This window comes from Anomaloglossus baeobatrachus, chromosome 4 (genome assembly GCF_048569485.1).
Source record: "Anomaloglossus baeobatrachus isolate aAnoBae1 chromosome 4, aAnoBae1.hap1, whole genome shotgun sequence".
Classification (NCBI taxonomy): Eukaryota; Metazoa; Chordata; class Amphibia; order Anura; family Aromobatidae; genus Anomaloglossus; species Anomaloglossus baeobatrachus.
In genome coordinates this window covers 425482017-425502684 of record NC_134356.1, presented here as the reverse complement: position 1 = coordinate 425502684, position 20668 = coordinate 425482017, and the positions used below count along the sequence as shown (strand labels likewise).

The window sequence follows — 20668 nt, the reverse complement described above, 5'->3', positions numbered from 1 at the left end:
TCCAATTACCTATAGTTAACGGTGCAAGCCCATGTTGGTTGCCTCAAGCTTTCTAATACATGTTGCTTTATTAATCCTCTCATCTCACTATATTTCCAACAAATGTTGCTGAACTGTTCATTTGGAAAAATAAATTGCCTTTAAATAAGTAACATTAAGTTTTTGTTAAAACCTATTTTTATTCATTTTGGTAGAAATATTGTTTGTCATGTCAGTACTAATATTAAAAATAGTGAAATCTTGCGTTTTTCACACCGACCACTAAACCTCTTAGGCTATGTGTCCACGGTAGAATGTACCTGCGGATTTTTCTGCCTGAAAATCCGTGACTTTCGCGGCAAATCCGCACCCGCGGATTTGCCGCGGATTTTGATGCGGATTTTTTTTTTTTTCCCATTCAAAACCAAAAATCTGCACCAAATCTGCACCAAACAATTGACATGCTGCAGATTTTTCCGGATCAAAATCCGCGGCAAATCCGCAGCGGAAAAATCCGCAGCATGGACACAGCATTTCCAAAATGCCATTGAAATGGCTTGGAAGTGCCGCTGCTGCAGATTTTCGGGAAATCCGCGGCAAATCCGCGGCAAAATCCGCGGTAAATCCGCAGCGTGGGCACATAGCCTTAGTGGGCTGATGACACTTGCTGAGATCACTACACAGCAGTCGTTTCCTTATTACAGGACTGTTAAAAGCAGGGCTGTGGAGTCGGAGTCGTGGAGTCTGTCCATTTTGGTGGAGTCGGTATAAAAATGGACTGACTCCTAAACGTTATAATAAATTGGGTACAGCGGTTCAATGCAGTATGTGATGAATATTGTTTCATAAGAATTTGGGAAAGTTATGAAATGTCCTATAAATGTCTGTTCTATTCCTGATGTGAGGGTGTTTGCTTTTAGTTGAGATGAATCTGTGCTGCACTTCAGGTACATGATATAAATAGTGATGTTACCATTTTACTACAGAAAATGTAGCACAAACATGAGTCATGTACAGTTGAAACCAGAAGTTTCCATCCACTATCTATGGAGACACATCTGTATGTTTTTTTTCCTCACTATCTGACCTGAAATCAGAATAAACCTTTCCCTTTTTAGGTAAATTAGGAACCAAAATTATTTATGTTCGAAATGTTCCAAATGCCAGAATAATGAGAGAGACAGTGTTTTATTGCGTTTTTATTTCTTTCTGCAAAGTCAAAAGTTTACATACTTTTCATTAGTATTTGGTAATCATTGCCATTAAACTGGATGACTCCTTAGTTGACCTGGAGTGTTTTGGGTCATTGCCATGCTGGAAGACCCAGCCATGACACATCTTCGGTGCTTTTACTGAGGGAAGGAGGTTCTTTGCTAAAATCTCATATGGTAAAATAATAATTATAAAAAAACAGGTTATTTTCTGACCGTACATTCCCTTTAAACCTGAAAGTTTGGTCTTTTTCTTAGCACAGCATCTTTCGGTCTGCTTCTTTATAGTAAGCACAATGGATTGGGAGGGTTTTCTAGCATTAGCTACTGTTGGAAAGCTGTCATTTTCCTTTTCCTGGCTTGATGAGTGTAAGAGATGTCAGTGAGCGAGAACACTAGAGTACAAGCCTGTGATTACTCTAGAAACCTTTATCCTTCCTGTGGAGGAATGTGCAGCTAGAACGGTCTGCACATTGCTGCAAAATCACTGCTTGTTAATCCACAACCACCTGATATACTTCATGCCACTACTAGATACAATTAGAACAACTCAGAACTAGTCTCCCCAATCAGGAAACACACCAGTGGTTCATGTTTAAAAATTATAAATTTTATTACATTCAATTTAAAAACATTAAAAAAACAGAGATATCCTGCAAGGAACCAATTTATACTCAAAAATCACAGTTATTATTTAGCCTGGAAACTAAAAGTAACCTGTCCTACTACAGCTGCTATTAAGGACATAAATACTTGGACAGGTGCTGCTGGTAAATACCTATACAGACACCATATAAACCAATGCTGCTTGTGCCCTAATGCTATTAGTTTAATGCTAATATACTTGGACAGGTACTGCTGGTTGCCTATGTGGGCACCATATAAACAAATGCTAAATGTGCCATGATGTTAACTGATTATAAACTTGCTATGCACCATTCAGTACCAGAGTGAAAATAAACTGTGAAATACCTGAAGATACAACACTGATCCAGGGTCTGAGTAAATGGTCCCTCCACCCCAACGCCGTTTCGCCCTAGCTTCTTCCGGGGGCGTGACGCTCTGGTACTTTCACTCTGGTACTGAATGGTGCATAGCAAGTTTATAATCAGTTAACATCATGGCACATTTAGCATTTGTTTATATGGTGCCCACATAGGCAACCAGCAGTACCTGTCCAAGTATATTAGCATTAAACTAATAGCATTAGGGCACAAGCAGCATTGGTTTATATGGTGTCTGTATAGGTATTTACCAGCAGCACCTGTCCAAGTATTTATGTCCTTAATAGCAGCTGTAGTAGGACAGGTTACTTTTAGTTTCCAGGCTAAATAATAACTGTGATTTTTGAGTATAAATTGGTTCCTTGCAGGATATCTCTGTTTTTTTAATGTTTTTAAATTGAATGTAATAAAATTTATAATTTTTAAACATGAACCACTGGTGTGTTTCCTGATTGGGGAGACTAGTTCTGAGTTGTTCTAAAATCACTGCTTGTCCTACATCCATACATTTCTGACATGTTTAATATAGAGGCGAACTGCACGGGTATTATCTGAAAGTAGAGAGTAACAACCTAAGGCTATGTGCGCACTAGAAAAGTGATTTTTCTCAAGAAAATTTCTTGAGAAACTTCTGGGAGTTGAAGATTACCGCACCTGCGGTAAAAAAAACGCACCAAATCCGCAGGAAAAACGCATGCGTTTTTGCCGCGGATTTGCCTCAGTTTTGCCGTGGTTTTTCTGCAGGTTGGTCCCTGCGTTTTTTTTATGCTGTAACTACTGCAATAAATAATATAGATAATAGATAATTGATAGACAGATAATGGATATAGGAAAAGATGGATAGATGAATAGATAGCTAGATGAGAAAGACCAATATAATGTCCCACCCCCCTGCATATTCTAAGCTGGCACCCTTTAGTGACTTTCATGTGGCACTAAAGGGTGCCTAGCCTTGTATTTAGCCATAAAATAAATAATTAAAAAAAAAAAACACATAAGGTCCCCCCATCTTTTGTAGCCAGCTAGGGTAAAGCAGACGGCTGCAGCCTGCATACCACAGCTGGCAGCTTCACCTTGGCTGGTAATCCAAAACAGAGGGCACCCCACGCTGTTATTTTACATTAAATAAATAATTTAAAAAAAAAAACGTGGGGTCCCCCCAAATTGGATCACCAGCCAAGGTAAAGCGGACAGTTGTGGTCTGATATTCTCAGACTAGGGAGGTCCACTGTTATTGGACACTCCCCAGTCTAAAAATAGCAGGCCGCAGCCGCCCCAGAAGTGGCGCATCCATTAGACGTGCCAATCCTGGCGCTTCGCCCCAACTCATCCCATTGCCCTGGTGCGTTGGCAAACGAGGTAATATATGGGGTTGATGCCAGATGTGTAATGTCACCTGGCATCAAGCCCTGGGGTTCGTGATGTCACGCGTCTATCAGATACCCGACATCAGTAGGAAATAAAAAATAGACAACAAAAAAAGTTTTATTTGAAAAAACACTCCCCACATTCCCTCTTTCACCAATTTATTGAAAAGAACAATCAATTCCACGTCCGGCGTAATCCAATAAGGGGGGGCGGTGTCCCACGGCGATCCATACCATAGTCCCTGTCCTAGTCAATGAAGAACAGAATGTTCCCCATTGGCTGGGAGAGTAGTGCAGTGACCTGAGCTAACATCAATAGGTCAGCCCAGGTCACTGCAGGGGATGACGAGCGCTGCTGTCAGGAGGATAGATGAGATCATTACTTGCTGTGATGATCTCCTGCAGTCCTGCCATCAGCGCTGTCACTGCCTTCTATGCCCACCGCGTTGTCAGCAGTATCGCGAGAGCCCATGACGTCACCGCTAGTGACAGTCTCAGGCCACTCGCGAGACGGGCATAGACAGCAGTGACCGCGGTGACGTCAGAAGGCAGGAGATCGTCACATCAGGTAATGATCACATCTCACCTCCTGACAGCAGCACTCGGCATCCCCGCGGCTGCACGCGCTGCTGTGTGTCAGTGTCTGCCTGCGCCGCAGCGTGACAAGCTGCTAACATTGCGGGCAGACACTGACACACTGCAGGGCAGGCAGCGGCGGGGCTGCAGCGGGACACAGATTGCACGGGCACCCGCCAGACATCACACGGAAGTGCTTCTGTGCGGCGTCCAGGGAGTGTGACGTCTGTGTTTACTCTGCTCCGCTTCCTCTTCTGTCATAATGACATCGCTTCCTGCAAAACCGCAGGCAGCGATGTACATTACCGCAGGTAAATCGCGGCTATACCGGGAGTATACCGCACATCATTTGCTATCTGCGGTATACCCCTGGAATTTTGCGATTACATTACAGTGAATGGAGTGAAATACCGGGGGTATACCGCAGGTACTTGAGGAAAAGAAGTGACATGCACATTTTCTCAAGAAAATCTTCACAAAGAATTTTCTTGAGAAAAAAACGCAGTGTGCACACAGCTATTTTTTTCCCATAGGTTTTGCTGGGGAATGTCTGAAGAAAAATTGCAAACATTTCTCAAGAAATTTCTGCAGCAAAACCGCGAGTAAATCCGCGGGTAAAACTGCCTAGTGCGCACATAGCCTAATACGTTTTCTCCACTTCGTACTCTTGGGGAGACCCTGAGCGCACAGGCTGAATAAGATCAGATTGTAACCCGGGTCACATGTATAAACTAGATCGCATACATAACAGATTCGTTGGAAAGCGTTTTTGGATTTGGGTAACTAAACAGAGAAGCTATCAATGCTATCAATGCCCGTCTGCAGGGAATGTTACGTTAGTGTTTTGTGTTGTGTGTTCCATGATTCATGCCGCCGGTTGATGGTTGGCAGCCTATTTGATGATTTTATGGATATGTGTGAAATCTTAACACCTTTGTTTCCATTTGTCTCTATTTGTCTCTAGGTAAATGTAAATGTGGATTACATTCGATCTGCTAGTGCGGCCACAGAAACGACTCCAGCATTCCCCGAACGCACCTGTGCAACAGTTACAATTGGTGGCATGTAAGTAAATGATGGGGGTGGTTTTGTTTTTGCAGTGATGACTGGTATAAATGATTTCCTTGTTTAGAAGTTGTGTTTCCTGTTTTCAGGGATAGGTGGAAAACTTGTATTTTCTATTGCACCCCCATATATAACCCATTTCCTAAAGGATTAAAAAGAAATGAATGTCATTCACTGACATGCTGCTTTGTTCACATGATTCTGCGGCATCTGCATTCTGCACAGGTTGTTCTGCTTGTCCTTACTGTGTGACAAGCCTCCAGGGCAAGGTTTTATTGCACGTGTTTCTGGAAATGGTTTGGTAATGTCATAGGTGCTTCTCCATAGCAGCTAGCCTTGGAACAATCCCAAAGTGCTCTTGGCCACACTGTTTGTCCCACAGAAAGCCCTTTATGAGACAATGGAGCAGTATCCCAGGAGCTGCTAAGCCGACTGGAACCTGGAAATTGCCCTTATCTGCCAGTTGCACACAAATTGAGACATGTGCTTACAAACTCAGTTCTTCAGAAGGATTAGCGTAGTCTTATTTTTGTAACCCCTTCTGCATCCAACTGATACAGCAGACAAGGGGCTACTATGGATTATGCTTACACATGTCCGAGATGCTGGTAATGGGGGCGTCCTGCAAATGTAAAAACCAATGCATTCTGACTTCTAAGGTTTTCATTATATTTGGCTAACAATACAGGATATTTACCATTGCCATTAAGCCACTTGCTGCGGACTTGAGAGCATCAAGCGGTGTGAAAGGCTTCCAGCACGGTAACTTAACAGAGAAAGTTGCTCTTTATGCAGACGACATGCTCCTGTTTCTAGATGATTGGCCAAACTCCCTCAAGGAAGGTATAGGTGTTATCGACCGAATTGGTACACTGTCGGGCTTAAAGGTACCGTCACACATGAGATCGCTAGCGAGATCGCAGCTGAGTCACGGTTTCCGTGACGCAGTAGCGATCCCGTTAGCGATCTTATGTGTGACACCTACCAGCGATCAGGCCCCTGCTGTGAGATCTCTAGTCATTGCAGAATGGTCCAGGCCATTTTCTTCAAAGGCGATGTCTTGCTGGGCAGGACACATCGCTGTGTTTGACACTGTGTGACAGGGTCACAGTGACTGCTGAGATCGTAATACAGGTCGCTACTGCGACCTGTATTGTTCCTGCATCGCTGGTAAGATCTGACTGTGTGACATCTCACCTGCGACCTCCCAGCGACTTACCTGCGATCCCTATCAGGTCGCATCGTTTTTGGGATCGCTGGTAAGTCATTGTGTGTGACTGGGCCTTAACAATTAATTGGGACAAATCATCTTTGATGACATTAGGGCCTGTTCCCCCTGCCCTGGAAAGTCTTTAAATACCTGGGCGTTTGGATTAGTGAGAAGGTGACAGACTTTGAGAAACTAAATATCACTCCTCCTCTTCTAAGTAGATTTCAGCAGAAAACCAAGGCCTGGTGTAAACTCCCTCTATTGGTAGTTGGTAGGGCTAAATTTGGCAAAAATGATTTTGAGGTCGCAGGCACTATACCTGTTATATAATGCACCAGTCTGGCTACCCCAACGCATCTTTCATAAAATTAACCGTATTTTCAGAGAGTTGATCTGGAAAAGGGGATTTGCGCCGATAAAATGGCAAACACTACAAAAACCTAAAACGAAGGTGGGACTGGCAGTTCCGAAACAGTTTCTATATTATCTGGCAGTGCAACTGCAACATTTCAAGAATTGGGAGGTGGAGGGTGCGGGATCTTCGCCGTCAATAGTGGCGAAGCTGCGTTATGTTTTGGCGAGGAGGGACTTACCCGCAGAGTTAGATTTGGGGGTTTTTCTGAAAATACCTTTTTTGGAGTATCATACCTTGAGGGAAATGGGGAAGACCTGGGAAAAAGTAAGATGTACTGAAGGTGGGATCAGTCACCAAATACTCACTTATATGGGGAAACCCCGAATCTCCCTGAACTTGACAAACTATGTAGGTTTGAGTTATAGCAGCGCAAGGGGATCAAGAAGGTGCAGCAATTGTTTGAAGAGGGGCAGATAATGACGTTTGAAGTGCTTAGGAGGGAATTTGATATCCCGAATAGCAGGCTCTTCCAATACTTTCAGGTTCGGCATGCATGTGAGGTGCAGTCGGTATCTGTGGGGTTGTCACCAGTGAACCGGACGCCGTTACTGGATATTTCAGTGGCGGCTGGGACACTAAGGGTGCGATCTCCTGGTACTACATGTACTTCCAGGATGCCAAATTTAGGGAGGTAATCTGTGGTCTTCGAGATGGGTGGCAGAGAGACCTGGAAAATATTTCTGAGGAGATGTGGGAGGAGATACTGCAAAACATTCCACTGTTGTCTGTAAGCGAGTCGCAGAGGCTATCACAAATGTTTTTAGTACATAGGTTATACAGGACGCCAGCATTTTTATTCAAAATAGGTGCTAGCCCCGAATCGTGTTGCTGGAAATATGGAGCTTCGGACGCTGATTTGATTCATCTTATGTGGAACTGCCCACGTTTGAGAAGATACTGGACGGGAGTGCTTGACCTGACCGATTCTGTGTATGATTGTCGTACTGATCGTGGACCTCTGACATGTGTTTTTGGATACACGGCGGAACTCTCTATTCTGGAGAGCCATAAGACTGCTATCGCGCGTATATTATATCAGGCAAGGAAGGTCATAGCATTATACTGGAAAAATAGAAAGGTTCCCGATACCAAAGAGTAAATTATGTCTTCCGGCTGGAGAAGTATGTTTATCAGAAGAGAAGGGCATACAAAAAATTTGAGGATCTGTGGGCCCTGTGGCTTGATACTCCAAATTTGGCCCCGGTGACGCTGACCTGAGCCAGAACCCTGGGGGTGAATTAGGTTTAGCTTAGACGCTTGTGAAGGAGCCATGGTTTCAGGTTGAATTGCAGATGTTTTAGATAGGTACTCTGAGTGAGGGACTGGTCACTGATCTATGCCTTAATGTGTTTTATGAATATAAATGTACAGAGGAATATACAGTGTATTGAGTCGAATCAGGGATTCTGTTTGGGGGGGTGGGGTGGGAGGGGAATGGGTTTGCATACTTGTATCTATGCCTTGTTCTTCTTTTGTTTTAAACAAAAATGTTAATAAAAAATATTTGATTAAAAAAACAATACAGGATATGGGAGGAATCCAGATTACATTTAACAAAACAAAAAATGGCTAAAAAATACAATTTTATTAGATATGTAACAAAAACAAAAAAACACAATAGGAGTATGTATAGAAAAATACTCCAATATTCGTAAACGACCAAAAGAGGTGAGATGAGCAAGGATATAGGTAAACTAAAGCGCCCTATCGTTGCCCCTAAGGTCTCACCCTATCTTGCCGAGAAGGTTGGTACCGTAATAAAGCGCAAATGGTTCTCCCGCTCACCGATGACTCACCCTTGAAGACCCTAATGAGTCTCTGAACTGGATCCTATCAACAGAATTATCCACAAATAACAAGTCTAACCAAATAAGGTTAAATAACCAAGCTCAAGAGTGATAACAGATGTATCTACTAACATGCCACGCTGAACCCTAATAAATTCAGCATGAAAAAAAAAACCCAATCAAAAAAAAATTTTTTTTTTGTAAACTTTTTTTTTTTTTTATCCTCATTTTTTTTTACATAAAAGAAAAAAAAATACAAAAATAATCTTAGGGTTACTCGTGTGCACCACAGCACCCAGCAGGAGTGAAAAAGGGAACCCACAAATAAAGGGTTGTAAAACAAGAGCTATAGATCAGACAATAGACAAACAGAAAAGCCATAAAAAAAACTTCCCTTGTAGATGTCATCATCCACAAAACGGTCTCAACGCGTCTCTCTTGTGTTTTCAAGTTCATCAGGAGACCTGACTGGGGTATAGATGCCCCTAGATGGTGTGGATCTTGTTTTGCAACCCTTTATTTGTGGGCTCCTTATGTCATTTGGTTTTTCATGTGTTTTTTCCATTCTACACAGCGGCCTGGGCTCTTGTATACAGCATGTTAGAATGCTGTATATTAGGCTAGGTTCACACTTCCGTTGTTTTGCATCAGTCACAATCCGTCGCCTTGAGGAATTACAGTATCCTGCAAAATATTTTGCAGGAATCCAGTTTTTCCCCATAGACTTCTATTAGTGACGGATTGTGACTGATGATGCTGTGTTGCATCCGCTGCGTCACGGTCAGTCGTTTTTTAACTGACCGCCGTGCGGGAGCAACGCAGCCTGTAACGTTTTTTGAACAGCGCAATCCATAGGATTTTGCTGTGCATGCTCTCTCTGGCTCCCTGCACATATAACCAGGATGCACATCTGGTAACCAAGTAATGCGCTTTGGTTAGTCACCCGATATTTACACTGGTTATGTGTGCAGGGAGCCAGCGCTAAGCGGTGTATGCTGATATCCAAGATAAATATCGGGTAACCAAGCAAAAAGTGCTTTGCTTTTAGTTACCCGATATTTACCCTGGATACGTGTGCAAGGAGACAGACACTTCCCCACTCTGCTCCGCCCCCTCCTGAACTCTGCATGTGTACACACACACACACACACACACACACACACACTCACTTGTCCCCATCCCTGCAGTCCCTGCGGCACTGACGTCCTCAGTGCCACGGCCCCGCTCGCGCTCCGCCCCCCGCAAAACAACGGAAATGTGAACCTAGCCTAGGAGCCCACTAGTGGTGGCCCCAGCTTATAGGCCACAAATCTGGTGACAGGTTCCCTTGAATTATTTTGAGCTTTCCACAAGCGTAAAGCACCTGCTGCAACGTCTAGCAGCAAAATGCTTACAGGGTTATTGTCACTTGCCGGAGAAAAGCTCCCCTAGCATCCCGGTTTCCTGACTTTTGGATGACGTAGTGTGGACCAGTGGCATGACTGATCTGCTGGCCCAGCTGTACTCTTCAGTACTGCTTTGGCTCTACATTCTACAGCAACAGAGCCTATTGAGAATAGAGGGGACTTTATATTGGTGGCTCAGTGGTTAACACTGTTGCTTTGCAGTGCTGGGCTCCTGTGTTCAAATCCCACCAAGGACATCTGCAAGGAGCTTGTATGTTCTCCCCGTGTTTGCGTGGGTTTCCTCCAGGTCAACTGGTTTTCTCCTACTCTCCAAAGACATACTAATAGGAAATTTAGATTGTGGGTCCCAAGGAGGACAGAGTTGCTGATGTATGTAAATTAATTATGGAATTAATGAAGCTATATAAATGAATATTATTATTATTATGAAAATTGCATTGTTGAATTTTATATACAAGCATTTTGCAATATTACCAATTTAAGCATATGAGGCAACCTCTTTAAAGTTCAATAGAGATAAACATAGTCATTTATCCATTATTGGTGATACATGTCTGCACATAGCAGTGTGGACTCTACGTTAAATTGAGCTGTATAGTGCTGGCAGAGGCCATGCATAGATACAGATTTTTCCAATATCACCTTTCCAGCTAAAGAGACAGAGAAAGATCAGTAAAGCCTGAGCTATATAAAACGGGGCTGGATTGCCCTTTTAGCACTCTGTTTACTGCTGGGCCTTTGAGATTACAGCAGCGATTAATATATTTCTAAAATATCCAGTTATACTCATGGCTTTTGGCTGTTACTAAAGTTAGAAATGGTGCTACTGTTTACACCCTGAGCTTCGTGTTTGAGATGAAAGCTGCACTTAAGGATTATACTGTCTGACCTTTTTATTTCTTCTTTTATAATCCTCCCTGGGATTTTTAATTTGTTTTGTTCCATTTTGTAATTTGATTATCAAAACCTGATGCCCGTGCTAGAAATACATCAGTCTACTTGGTCTCTTTAAGGTCTTAAAGTGGAACATTAGATAATTCTCATCACAACTTTAGTGAACAAAACATTTAATCATTAGCATGAAACCTGCTGTATGGTGAGCCTAGGTGGTCTCATTGCATCTAGTTTGTACAATTTAATACCCATTTTAATATCCCCTATTATAGGAAGCCTTTAAAATCCCTCCTCAAACAACTTTTAACTTCTCATTCAGACGTCTTTAAGGGGAGACAATCACCAGGATTTTCGTATATAACCTAAAGTCAGTGCTATACTGGCACTATCAGGCTGATTCTCTACATACCTTTAGCGGTCATCTCTGATGTTTAGGTTTTGAAATTCAAGAAAGTAAAGTTTATAAACTCGGCAGCTTCTTGAGTGACAGCAGCTGTGGATCAGAAAATAATATCCGGGGGAATATTCATAGTTATCCCCTCCCCCTGTTAGAATTCGCATAAGTATTATACAATCGACTTTGACTAGCAGGACCTATCGGGAGGTCATACCCATGTCATCAGAAGAGGCAGGGCTTCAGCCAACAGAAAAATGTTGCCTCCCAGTATCAGCTTTGTTGACCGCCCCTTCTGATCACATGGGTATGACCTCACACAGGTCCTGCAAGTCAAAGTAAATCAATTGTATAATACTTATGCTAATTCTAACAGGGGAGGGGATGACTGGAAATACCCCCCCCTCTCCTCCCCGCTTTTATCTGATCCTCAGCTGCTGTCACTCAAGAAGCTACTGATTTTTAAAACTTTCTTGGATTTCAAAACTTAAACATCCGGACTGACTACTAAAGGTATGTATAGAATCAGCCTGATAGTGCCAGTATAGCACTGGCTTTTGGTTATATACGGAAATCGTGTTAATTGGTTCCCTTTAAATTAAGTACGTATTCTATAAATAGTTTTCACTGAACATGTACCTATTGAAGTCTATGGTGCTATTCATATGGTCATTGTTTTTGCTGACCATGTGGCTGCCAAAAGAAAAATCACGTTTTTTGAGAAGAGTCATGGATCAAATTTACCCATACAAGTGTCTGGGTCTGTAAAAATCAAAGACACCACACGGATAGCATTAGTGTGCTGTCCATAATTACCATTGCAGTGAATAGGAGAGGTTTTGCAATTTATTTTTCTTTTTTATACCTTAAAGTCGCTAATGAAACCTTGATAGTATAATTGAAACCCTGATTAAACACAATGTCAAATCCAATACACTACTTAAACTCTGGCTGTTTTTGACGTAGATGAAGGCTAACATATTTCTGAATGAGGCCGTACTGTGAGTTCTTTCTCTTGGCCAGAGTGGATGGTGTTAAGATATGTTTACACATTGCGTTTTTGCTGTATTTTTTTTCCCAGCATTTTATTGTGCAAATCTAGCTGCTTTTTAAAGCACTAATAAAATGTATTTTCTGAAATCTCACACGTATTCTTGTTTTTTCTTTTCTTTTTTACCCCAGACTCAAGTGGGAAAACTATGGCGCTTTTGAAATCTACAGCATATCAATTCATTAAGTGTTTTTGCAGCATGCAAAACCATGCGGTTTTGGTGAATACAACTAAATATATATCCGTCATGGATCGTGTGAGGTTAATCCCCGCCCCCTGCCGTGGGCAGGTTGCGGCGATCCGTGCACAGATCAGCTGTTTTAAACAGCTGACATCTGTGCCTGCATGTTACGAGTGGAATCACATTCCACCCGCAACATTTAACCCCCTACATCTCGCTGCCAAAGTCTGGCAGCGAGATTTATATGCGCGCGGCCATTACTTTCACTTACTGCTGCCAAATCGGAAGTCACGTGCATGATCTTGTGACTTTTGGTGGTTGCCATGGTAGCACAGGGTCATGTGATGACGCCTGCAGCTAACATGAGTCACTTCCTCTCAATGCCGGCATAGTGCCAGCACGGAGAGTAAAGCAGCGTATCTGCAGTTCTCGGCTCTGTAGTGGAGATCTGCAGATATGGCAGAGCGATCGAATTGCTGATCGCTATAGCCCCCTAGGGGAACTAGTAAAAAAAAAAAAAAAAAAGTTTTAAAAAATTTAAAAAAAACCCAAAAAAACCTAAACGTTCAAATCACCCCCCTTTCGCCCCATCGAAAATTAAAGGGTGAAAAAAATAAAAAAATATACACCTATTTTGTATCGTCGCGTTCAGAAACGCCCGATCTATCAAACTGTAAAATCAATTAATCTGATCAGTAAATGGCGTAGCGGTAAAAAAATTCCAAACGCCAAAATTACGTTTTTTGGTCGCCGCAAGTTTTGCACAAAATACAATAACAGGCGATCAAAATGTAGCATCTGCGCAAAAATGATACCATTAGAAACGTCAGCTCGAGATGCAAAAAAATAAGGCATCACTGAGCCATAGATCCCGAAAAATGAGAATGCTACGGGTTTCGGAAAATGGCGCAAAACATGCGCCACTTTTATTGGACAAGCTTGTGAATTTTTTTAACCCCTTAGATACAAGTAAACCTTTACATGTTTGGTGTCTACAAACTCGCACCCACCTCAGGCATCACATTGACACATCAGTTTTACCATATAATGAACACTGTGAATAAAATATCCCAAAAACTATTGTGCAATCACATTTTTTTTTGCAGTTTTTCCACACTTGGAATTTTTTTTTGCTTTTTTCCAGTACACTATATGGTAAAACTTATGGATTCATTTAAAAGTACAACTCGTCCCGCAAAAAACAAGCCCTCATACGGCAAGATTGACGGAAAAATAAAAAAAGTTCTGGCTCTCGGAAGAAGGGAAGCAGAAAAAAACCCATGCAGAAACAGAAAACGCCCTGGGGCTGAAGGGGTTAAATATGTACTGTAGACAAATGACACTCATAATCCACAGCACAACCTGCTTTTTTTTAAGCTGCCTTTTTACTTCCAAGAGAGAATAGGTCTTACCTGCAGGAACTGCATTCTAACATGTGAAATCTTCTGGAAAAATGCGTGTGTTCCCCATTGACTTCCATTATACTGGATGCTCGAGTCGCGCCCATCCAAGCATACAACTGGTCTTAATGAGTACCAAGCGAAGTACTGCTCGCTCATTCCTAGTTGTGATTCTTAAACGCTCTTTGTTCGATTCAGCAAAGCTTTCACGTCAAAATTCTAGTGTTAAACCTTTAAAAAGTTGCCAGATTTATGCGGGCGTCACACGATACAATTTATCGTGCGATCGCACGAGTGATCGTACCCGGCCCCGTCATTTGTGCGCCACGGGCAATTAGTTGCCCGTTGCCCGCACAAAGTCAAACCCCCGTCACATGCACTTACCTGCTGAACGACGTCTCTGTGGGCGGCGAACATCCACTTCCTGAAGGGGGTGGAACGATCGGCATCACAGCGACATCACACAGCAGCCGGCCAATAGAAGCGGAGGGGCGGAGATGAGCGTGACGTAAACATCCCGCCCACCTCCTTCCTTCCGCATAGCCGGCGTCCGCAAGTAAGCTGTAGTTCATCGTTCCCGGGGTGTCACATGGAGCGATGTGTGCTTCCCCGGGTACGATGAACAATCGGCGCAGAGAAGAAGAAACGACTTTTTTAAAATGAGCGACGTGTCAACGAGCAACGATAAGGTGAGTATTTTTGCTCATTCACCGTCGCTCGTAGCGGTCACACGCTACGATATATCAAACTATGTCGGATGTGCGTCACTTGCGACGTGACCCCGCCGACATATCGAACGATATATCGTCTCGTGTGACGCCCGCATTACTCACAACTTTGGGTAGTGCCTAAATTTTGTGACTTTTGGTTTTTTCACACTAGTTTCTCATGACTAAGGTGCAGCTTCGACGGAATGCCAGAGCATCTAAATGTCATGTCTTTAAAGGGAACCTGTCACCAGATGTGTCCCTTATAAACTGCGGTCACCACCAGTGAGCTGTTATATACAGCATTCTAGAATGCTATATATAAGTGCCCAGGCCGCTCTGTAAAACGTAAAAAACACCTTTTATCATATTCACCTGTGGGGCGGTGGGGTCCTATGGGTATCGCTAGTCTCGATCAGGTGCTTCCTCTCTTCCTGCTATAACCATCATCCTTCCCAGCTCTGTGTGGAGGACGCATCCTCCACACAGATGTCTCAATTGCACTCCTTCGCACCCATACTTCTCTTTACCCTGCTTCATGAATGTGGTTTTGAGCACTTTGAGGGATGCAGTTTTTCGAATGGTGTCACTTTTTGGTATATTTTTTTTGGTATTTTTTTGTTATTTATTAACTATTTTGTGTGACATAACTTTCTGGTTTACACTGTGTTCCAATTTATTATGCAAAAAGAGTTTAGGCGTAATAAGATTATACATTTTTTGTTTGTCATTTAAACTCATTAGGTACCGTCACACATAACGAGATCGCTAGCGAGATCGCTGCTGAGTCACCGTTTGGTGACGCAGTAGCGATCCCATTAGCGATCTCGTTATGTGTGACACCTATCAGCGATCAGGCCCCTGCTGTGAGTTCTCTAGTCGTTGCAGAATGGTCCAGGCCATTTTCTTCAAAGGTGATGTCCTGCTGAGCAGGACACATCGCTGTGTTTGACACTGTGTGACAGGGTCACAGTGACTGCTGAGATCGTTATACAGGTCGCTACTGCGACCTGTATTGTTCCTGCATCGCTGGTAAGATCTGACTGTGTGACATCTCACCTGCGATCTCCCAGCGACTTATCTGCGATCCTTATCAGGTCACATCGTTTTCGGGATCGCTGGTAAGGGTACCTTCACACTTAGCGATGCAGCAGCGATCCGACCAGCGATCTGACCTGGTCAGGATCGCTGCTGCATCGCTACATGGTCGCTGGTGAGCTGTCAAACAGGCAGATCTCACCAGCGACCAGTGAACAGCCCCCAGCCAGCAGCGACGTGCAAGCGACGCTGCGCTTGCACGGAGCCGCCGTCTGGAAGCTGCGGAGACTGGTAACTAAGGTAAACATCGGGTATGGTTACCCGATGTTTACATTAGTTACCAGTGTGAGCAGGGAGCAGGGAGCCGCGCACACTGAGCGCTGGCTCCTTGCTCTCCTAGCTACAGTACACATCGGGTTAATTAACCCGATGTGTAATGCAGCTACATGTGCAGGGAGCAGGGAGCCGCGCACACTGCTTAGCGCTGGCTCCTTGCTCTCCTAGCTGCTGTACACATCGTGTTAATTAACCCGATGTGTACAGCAGCTACATGTGCAGAGAGCCGGAGCCGGCAGCACAGGCAGCGTGAGAGCTGCAGAGGCTGGTAACTAAGGTAAATATCGGGTAACCACCTTGGTTACCCGATGTTTATCTTGGATACAGCTTACCTCAGCTGTCAGACGCCGGCTCCTGCTCCCTGCTTGCTTCATTTGTCGCTCTCTTGCTGTCACACACAGCGATCTGTGTGTCACAGCAGGAGAGCGGCTTTGAAGAAAACGAACCAGGGCTGTGTGTAACGAGCAGCGATCTCGCAGCAGGGGCCAGATCGCTGCTCAGTGTCACACACAGCGAGATCGCTAATGAGGTCACTGCTGCGTCACAAAAAGCGTGACTCAGCAGCGATCTCGGCAGCGATCTCGCTGTGTGTGAAGCACCCCTAAGTCGTTGTGTGTGTGACTGGGCCTATTGATGGTGATGTGTGTCAGGGCTCTTTATATCACTGAAAGCAATTGCAGATACCTATGCAAATTGGTTAGGAAGGTGTGTCCAAATAAAGGCAAGACTACTTAAGAAGGCTGTTCCACATTATTAAGCAGCCTACATTTTTTGCCAAAATGGAAAACAAAGAGGATGTGTCGGCTGCTGAGAAGCAACAAATTGTGGAGTATTTAGGTCAAGGCATGACTATAATCAGCATTGCCAAGACACTTCATCGTGATCATCGCACAATCAAGAAGTACCGTGTTTTTCCAAAAATAAGACACTGTCTTATATTTTTTTTTTTGCCCCCAAAAAAGCACTAGGGCTTATTTTTTGAGGAGGTCTTATTCTTGGAGAAACACGGTTGGGGGTAAGTTTACCCCCCAAAAAAGCAGACCCCCCCTCCCCCACTTCCCAGGAGACTCATACTCGCCAGACCAGGACGTCTGCGTGGCTCCCAGGTCCTCCTGTGATCTCTGGTCGGTGCTGCACGCCGTCCTCCACTGCTGCTAGCTGACATACTGACACATACAGCAGACCGCAGGCACACACAGCGGATCACACACACAGCGGATCACACACACACAGCGGATCACACACACACAGCGGATCACACACACACACACACACACACACACACACACAGCAGATCGCAGATATACACAGCAGATCACACACAGCCGATCACAGATACACACATCCGATCGCAGGCACACACACAGCAGATCGCAGATATACACAGCAGATCACACACAGCAGATCGCAGGCACACACAGCCGATCACAGGTACACACATCCGATCGCAGGCACACACAGCCGATCACAGATGCACACAGCCGATCGCAGAAAAACACAGCCGATTGCAGACACACAGCAGTAAACACACACACACACACACATCACATCCAGCACCTACGGCAGCAGGGGATGAGAGCAAGTCACGTGTCCGCCGCAGGTCCTGTTCGTTGCGCTCCGCTGCACTGCCTCTTTGGATTCTCCTGGCGAGAAGAGATCGGTGTCGCTGGATGAGATGAGTGTGTGTGCGATCCGATGGATGTGTGTGTGTGTGTGTGTGTGTGTGTGTGTGTGTGTATCTGATTGTGTGCGGGTGTGCGATCACTGCAGGTCCTGCCGCTCAGTGTCGGGTGAGTTTAATTGCCGGGTGCCGCTGTGTATAATGAAGTGTCCTGCAGTATCTGTATCTTTTTTAGCTGCACGGACACTTCATTATTGATCCGCGACTAGGGCTTATTTTCGGGGGAGGGCTTATATTTAAGCCTTTCTCCGAAAATGTTGAAAATCCCTGCTAGGGCTTATTTTTGGGCAAGGTCTTATTTTCGGAAAAAACACTTGATGTAGTTGATTCACAGCACACACATGTGCATGCTGATAAGGAAAAATTGAGTACTCTTTCCAACAGGCAATTGCGTCAGGTTAAAAGAGCAGCTGCTAAAATGCCTTGTCATAGCAGCAGACAAGTTTTTGAAGCTGCTGGTGCCTCAAACGTCCCCCGAACAACAAGATGCAGGGTCCTTCAGAGGTTTGCAGATGTGCGTAAGCCATCTTGTCGACCACCTCTATTCACTGCACACAAGCAGAAACTGCTCCAGTGGGCCAAACGATACATGAAGACTGACTTCCAAACTGTTTTGTTCACCGATGAGTGCCGTGCAACGCTCCGTGGTCCAGATGGATGGAGTGGAGGATGGCTGGTTTATGGACACACCATGAAAACACGGCTAAGGCGCCAACAAGGAGGAGGTGGAGTAATGTTTTGGGCTGGAATCATGGGGAGAGAGATTGTCGACCCCTTTAGGATCCCTGAAGGGGTAAAGATGAACTCCATAATCTATGTGGAGTTTCTAAAACAGCACTTCCTGCCATGGTTCAGGAGGAAGAACTGTGCATTCCGCAGCAAGATCATTTTGCATGCATGATAATGCACCGTCTCATGCTGCAAATAACACATCTGCATCTCTGGTTGCTATGGGCATAAAAGAGGACAAACTTATGGTGTGGCCACCATCTTCCCCTGACCTCAACCCCATTGAGAACCTCTGGAGCATCATCAAAAGGAGTGTCTATGATGGCGGGAGGCAGTTCACATTTAAGCAACAGCTTTGGGAGGGTATTCTGTCCACATGCAAAACAATTGAAGCACAAACCATCCAAAAACTGACAAATTCAATGGACGAGAGCGTTCAGAAGCTTCTTTCAAACAAGGGGTCCTATGTGCAAATGTAACATCACCTAGAATTAAGTTTTGACTTGAAAACTGTTTGATTTCCTTTTGTAATAAGCTGATAATGCTTATAATTTCACAATTGACCATTTTGTTTTTCAAAATAAAAATAAAAAAGTTGAAACTCTGCTGTGCATAATAATTTGGAACATGCATTTTGAGTGTTTAATATTTTTAAAAATCTACTGTTTTCATAGGCAGTTTGATCAAAAACATTTCAATTATACTCGAATAGTAGATGACTGGAAAATAACAATAACTGCAATTCAAAAAGTTAATTTAGGAAAATATAAAAAAATATTTTTTGCATAATAATTTGAAACCGTGTAAAGGAAACCAACAACCAGGATTTTACCATCATACTCACAGTACCAGTGCTGCCACGTGCACATTCGTACAGTGATGTCTTCATTAAAATGGCGCCAGAGTCAAAGCATGCGTGTACTGCGATCTCTGGCACCATTTCATCGAAGACACTGAACACTATGAGCTGCATCGGAGCATGCACAGATTTATTTTTTATTTTTTTTTTTCCCCATCTGCGCATGCACCGACATCACTGATAGTGTTCTTCAGCGCCATTTTAATAAAGACCTAATTACTGTACCAATGCGCATGTGCTGCCAATTGGGTCGCAGTGCGAAATTTGAATAAAGTAAAAGGGCAAGCCAGGAGGATGCAAGAGGAGAAATTTACACCGAGGACTCGACCCACAAAGACCCGTCCCGCTGCACACGTTAATCAAAGAATGAACCAACTTCTAGACGTATCAAATTTTTTTTTTTTTTGTTTTTTTTTTTCTGCAATCAAAGATCCAATCTGAAAACTGAAGGTATGTTTTATTCACCATGACATGCCAGTATGCCACTACCTTCACTTTATATATTAAAATTTTGCTGGTTGATTCCCTTTAAAGGGAACCAATCACCAGGATTTTCGTGTATAACCTAAAGCCAGTGCTACACTGGCACTATTAGGCTGATTCTCTACATACCTGTAGTGGTCAACTTGGATGTTTACGTTTTGAAACCTAAGAAACTAAAGTTTATAAAATAAGCAGCTTCTTGAGTGACAGCAGCTGAGGATCAGATAATATCTAGAAAAAAGATTCCGGTCTTTGTGAGTGCTAGTAATAGATCTTTGGTCTTTGATCTTTTAAGAAATTTGGCTTTATTATTAATAACATAAAGCTCTTGTATTAGCGCAACGCGTTTCAGCAAGATACACTTGCCATCCTGAGGATGGTAAGTGTATCTTGCTGAAACGCATTGTGTTAATACAAGAGCTTTATGTTATTAATAATAAAGCCAAATTTCTTAAAAGATCAAAGACCAAAGATCTATTACTAGCGCTCACAAAGACCGGAATCTTTTTTCTATATGCCTACTCCCATAAGGGAATCCGGGTAGAGCTGCTGTGAGTAATAGAATCCATCAGATCATTTGAACTAACAGCGGGAGGACGCAGGTCCGCACAGAGCTCCAGGATTCAAGAAGTCGGTGAATCTGAAGCCAGCAGCGGCAACAAACCTGGATCCACCCAGCAGAACAACGGATAACGCCAGCTGAGACAGTCCCTCATCTCCCAGAGGAATTATACATCTAACACCGGGGTTGTGCGAGGGCGGGGCCTCAGCCAACAAAGCTGATGCTAAGAAGCATTTTTCTGTTGGCTGAGGCCCCGCCCCTTCTGGTCACATGGGTATGACCTCACACAGGTCCTGCAAGTGAAAAAGTGAATTGTTTGTATAATACATATGC

General features: G+C 43.7%; 1 protein-coding gene across 2 annotated transcripts in view; it reads left to right on the top strand.

Annotated features, from left to right (window-relative positions):
• The window catches only part of SND1 (staphylococcal nuclease and tudor domain containing 1), a 959968-nt gene that overhangs the window by 306042 nt on the left and 633258 nt on the right, over positions 1-20668 (top strand). For both annotated transcript variants that reach the window (XM_075345399.1, XM_075345398.1), the window contains exon 12: positions 5102-5202. In XM_075345399.1, the coding sequence (XP_075201514.1) occupies positions 5102-5202 (101 nt within the window). The remainder of the gene's footprint in view (positions 1-5101; positions 5203-20668) is intronic.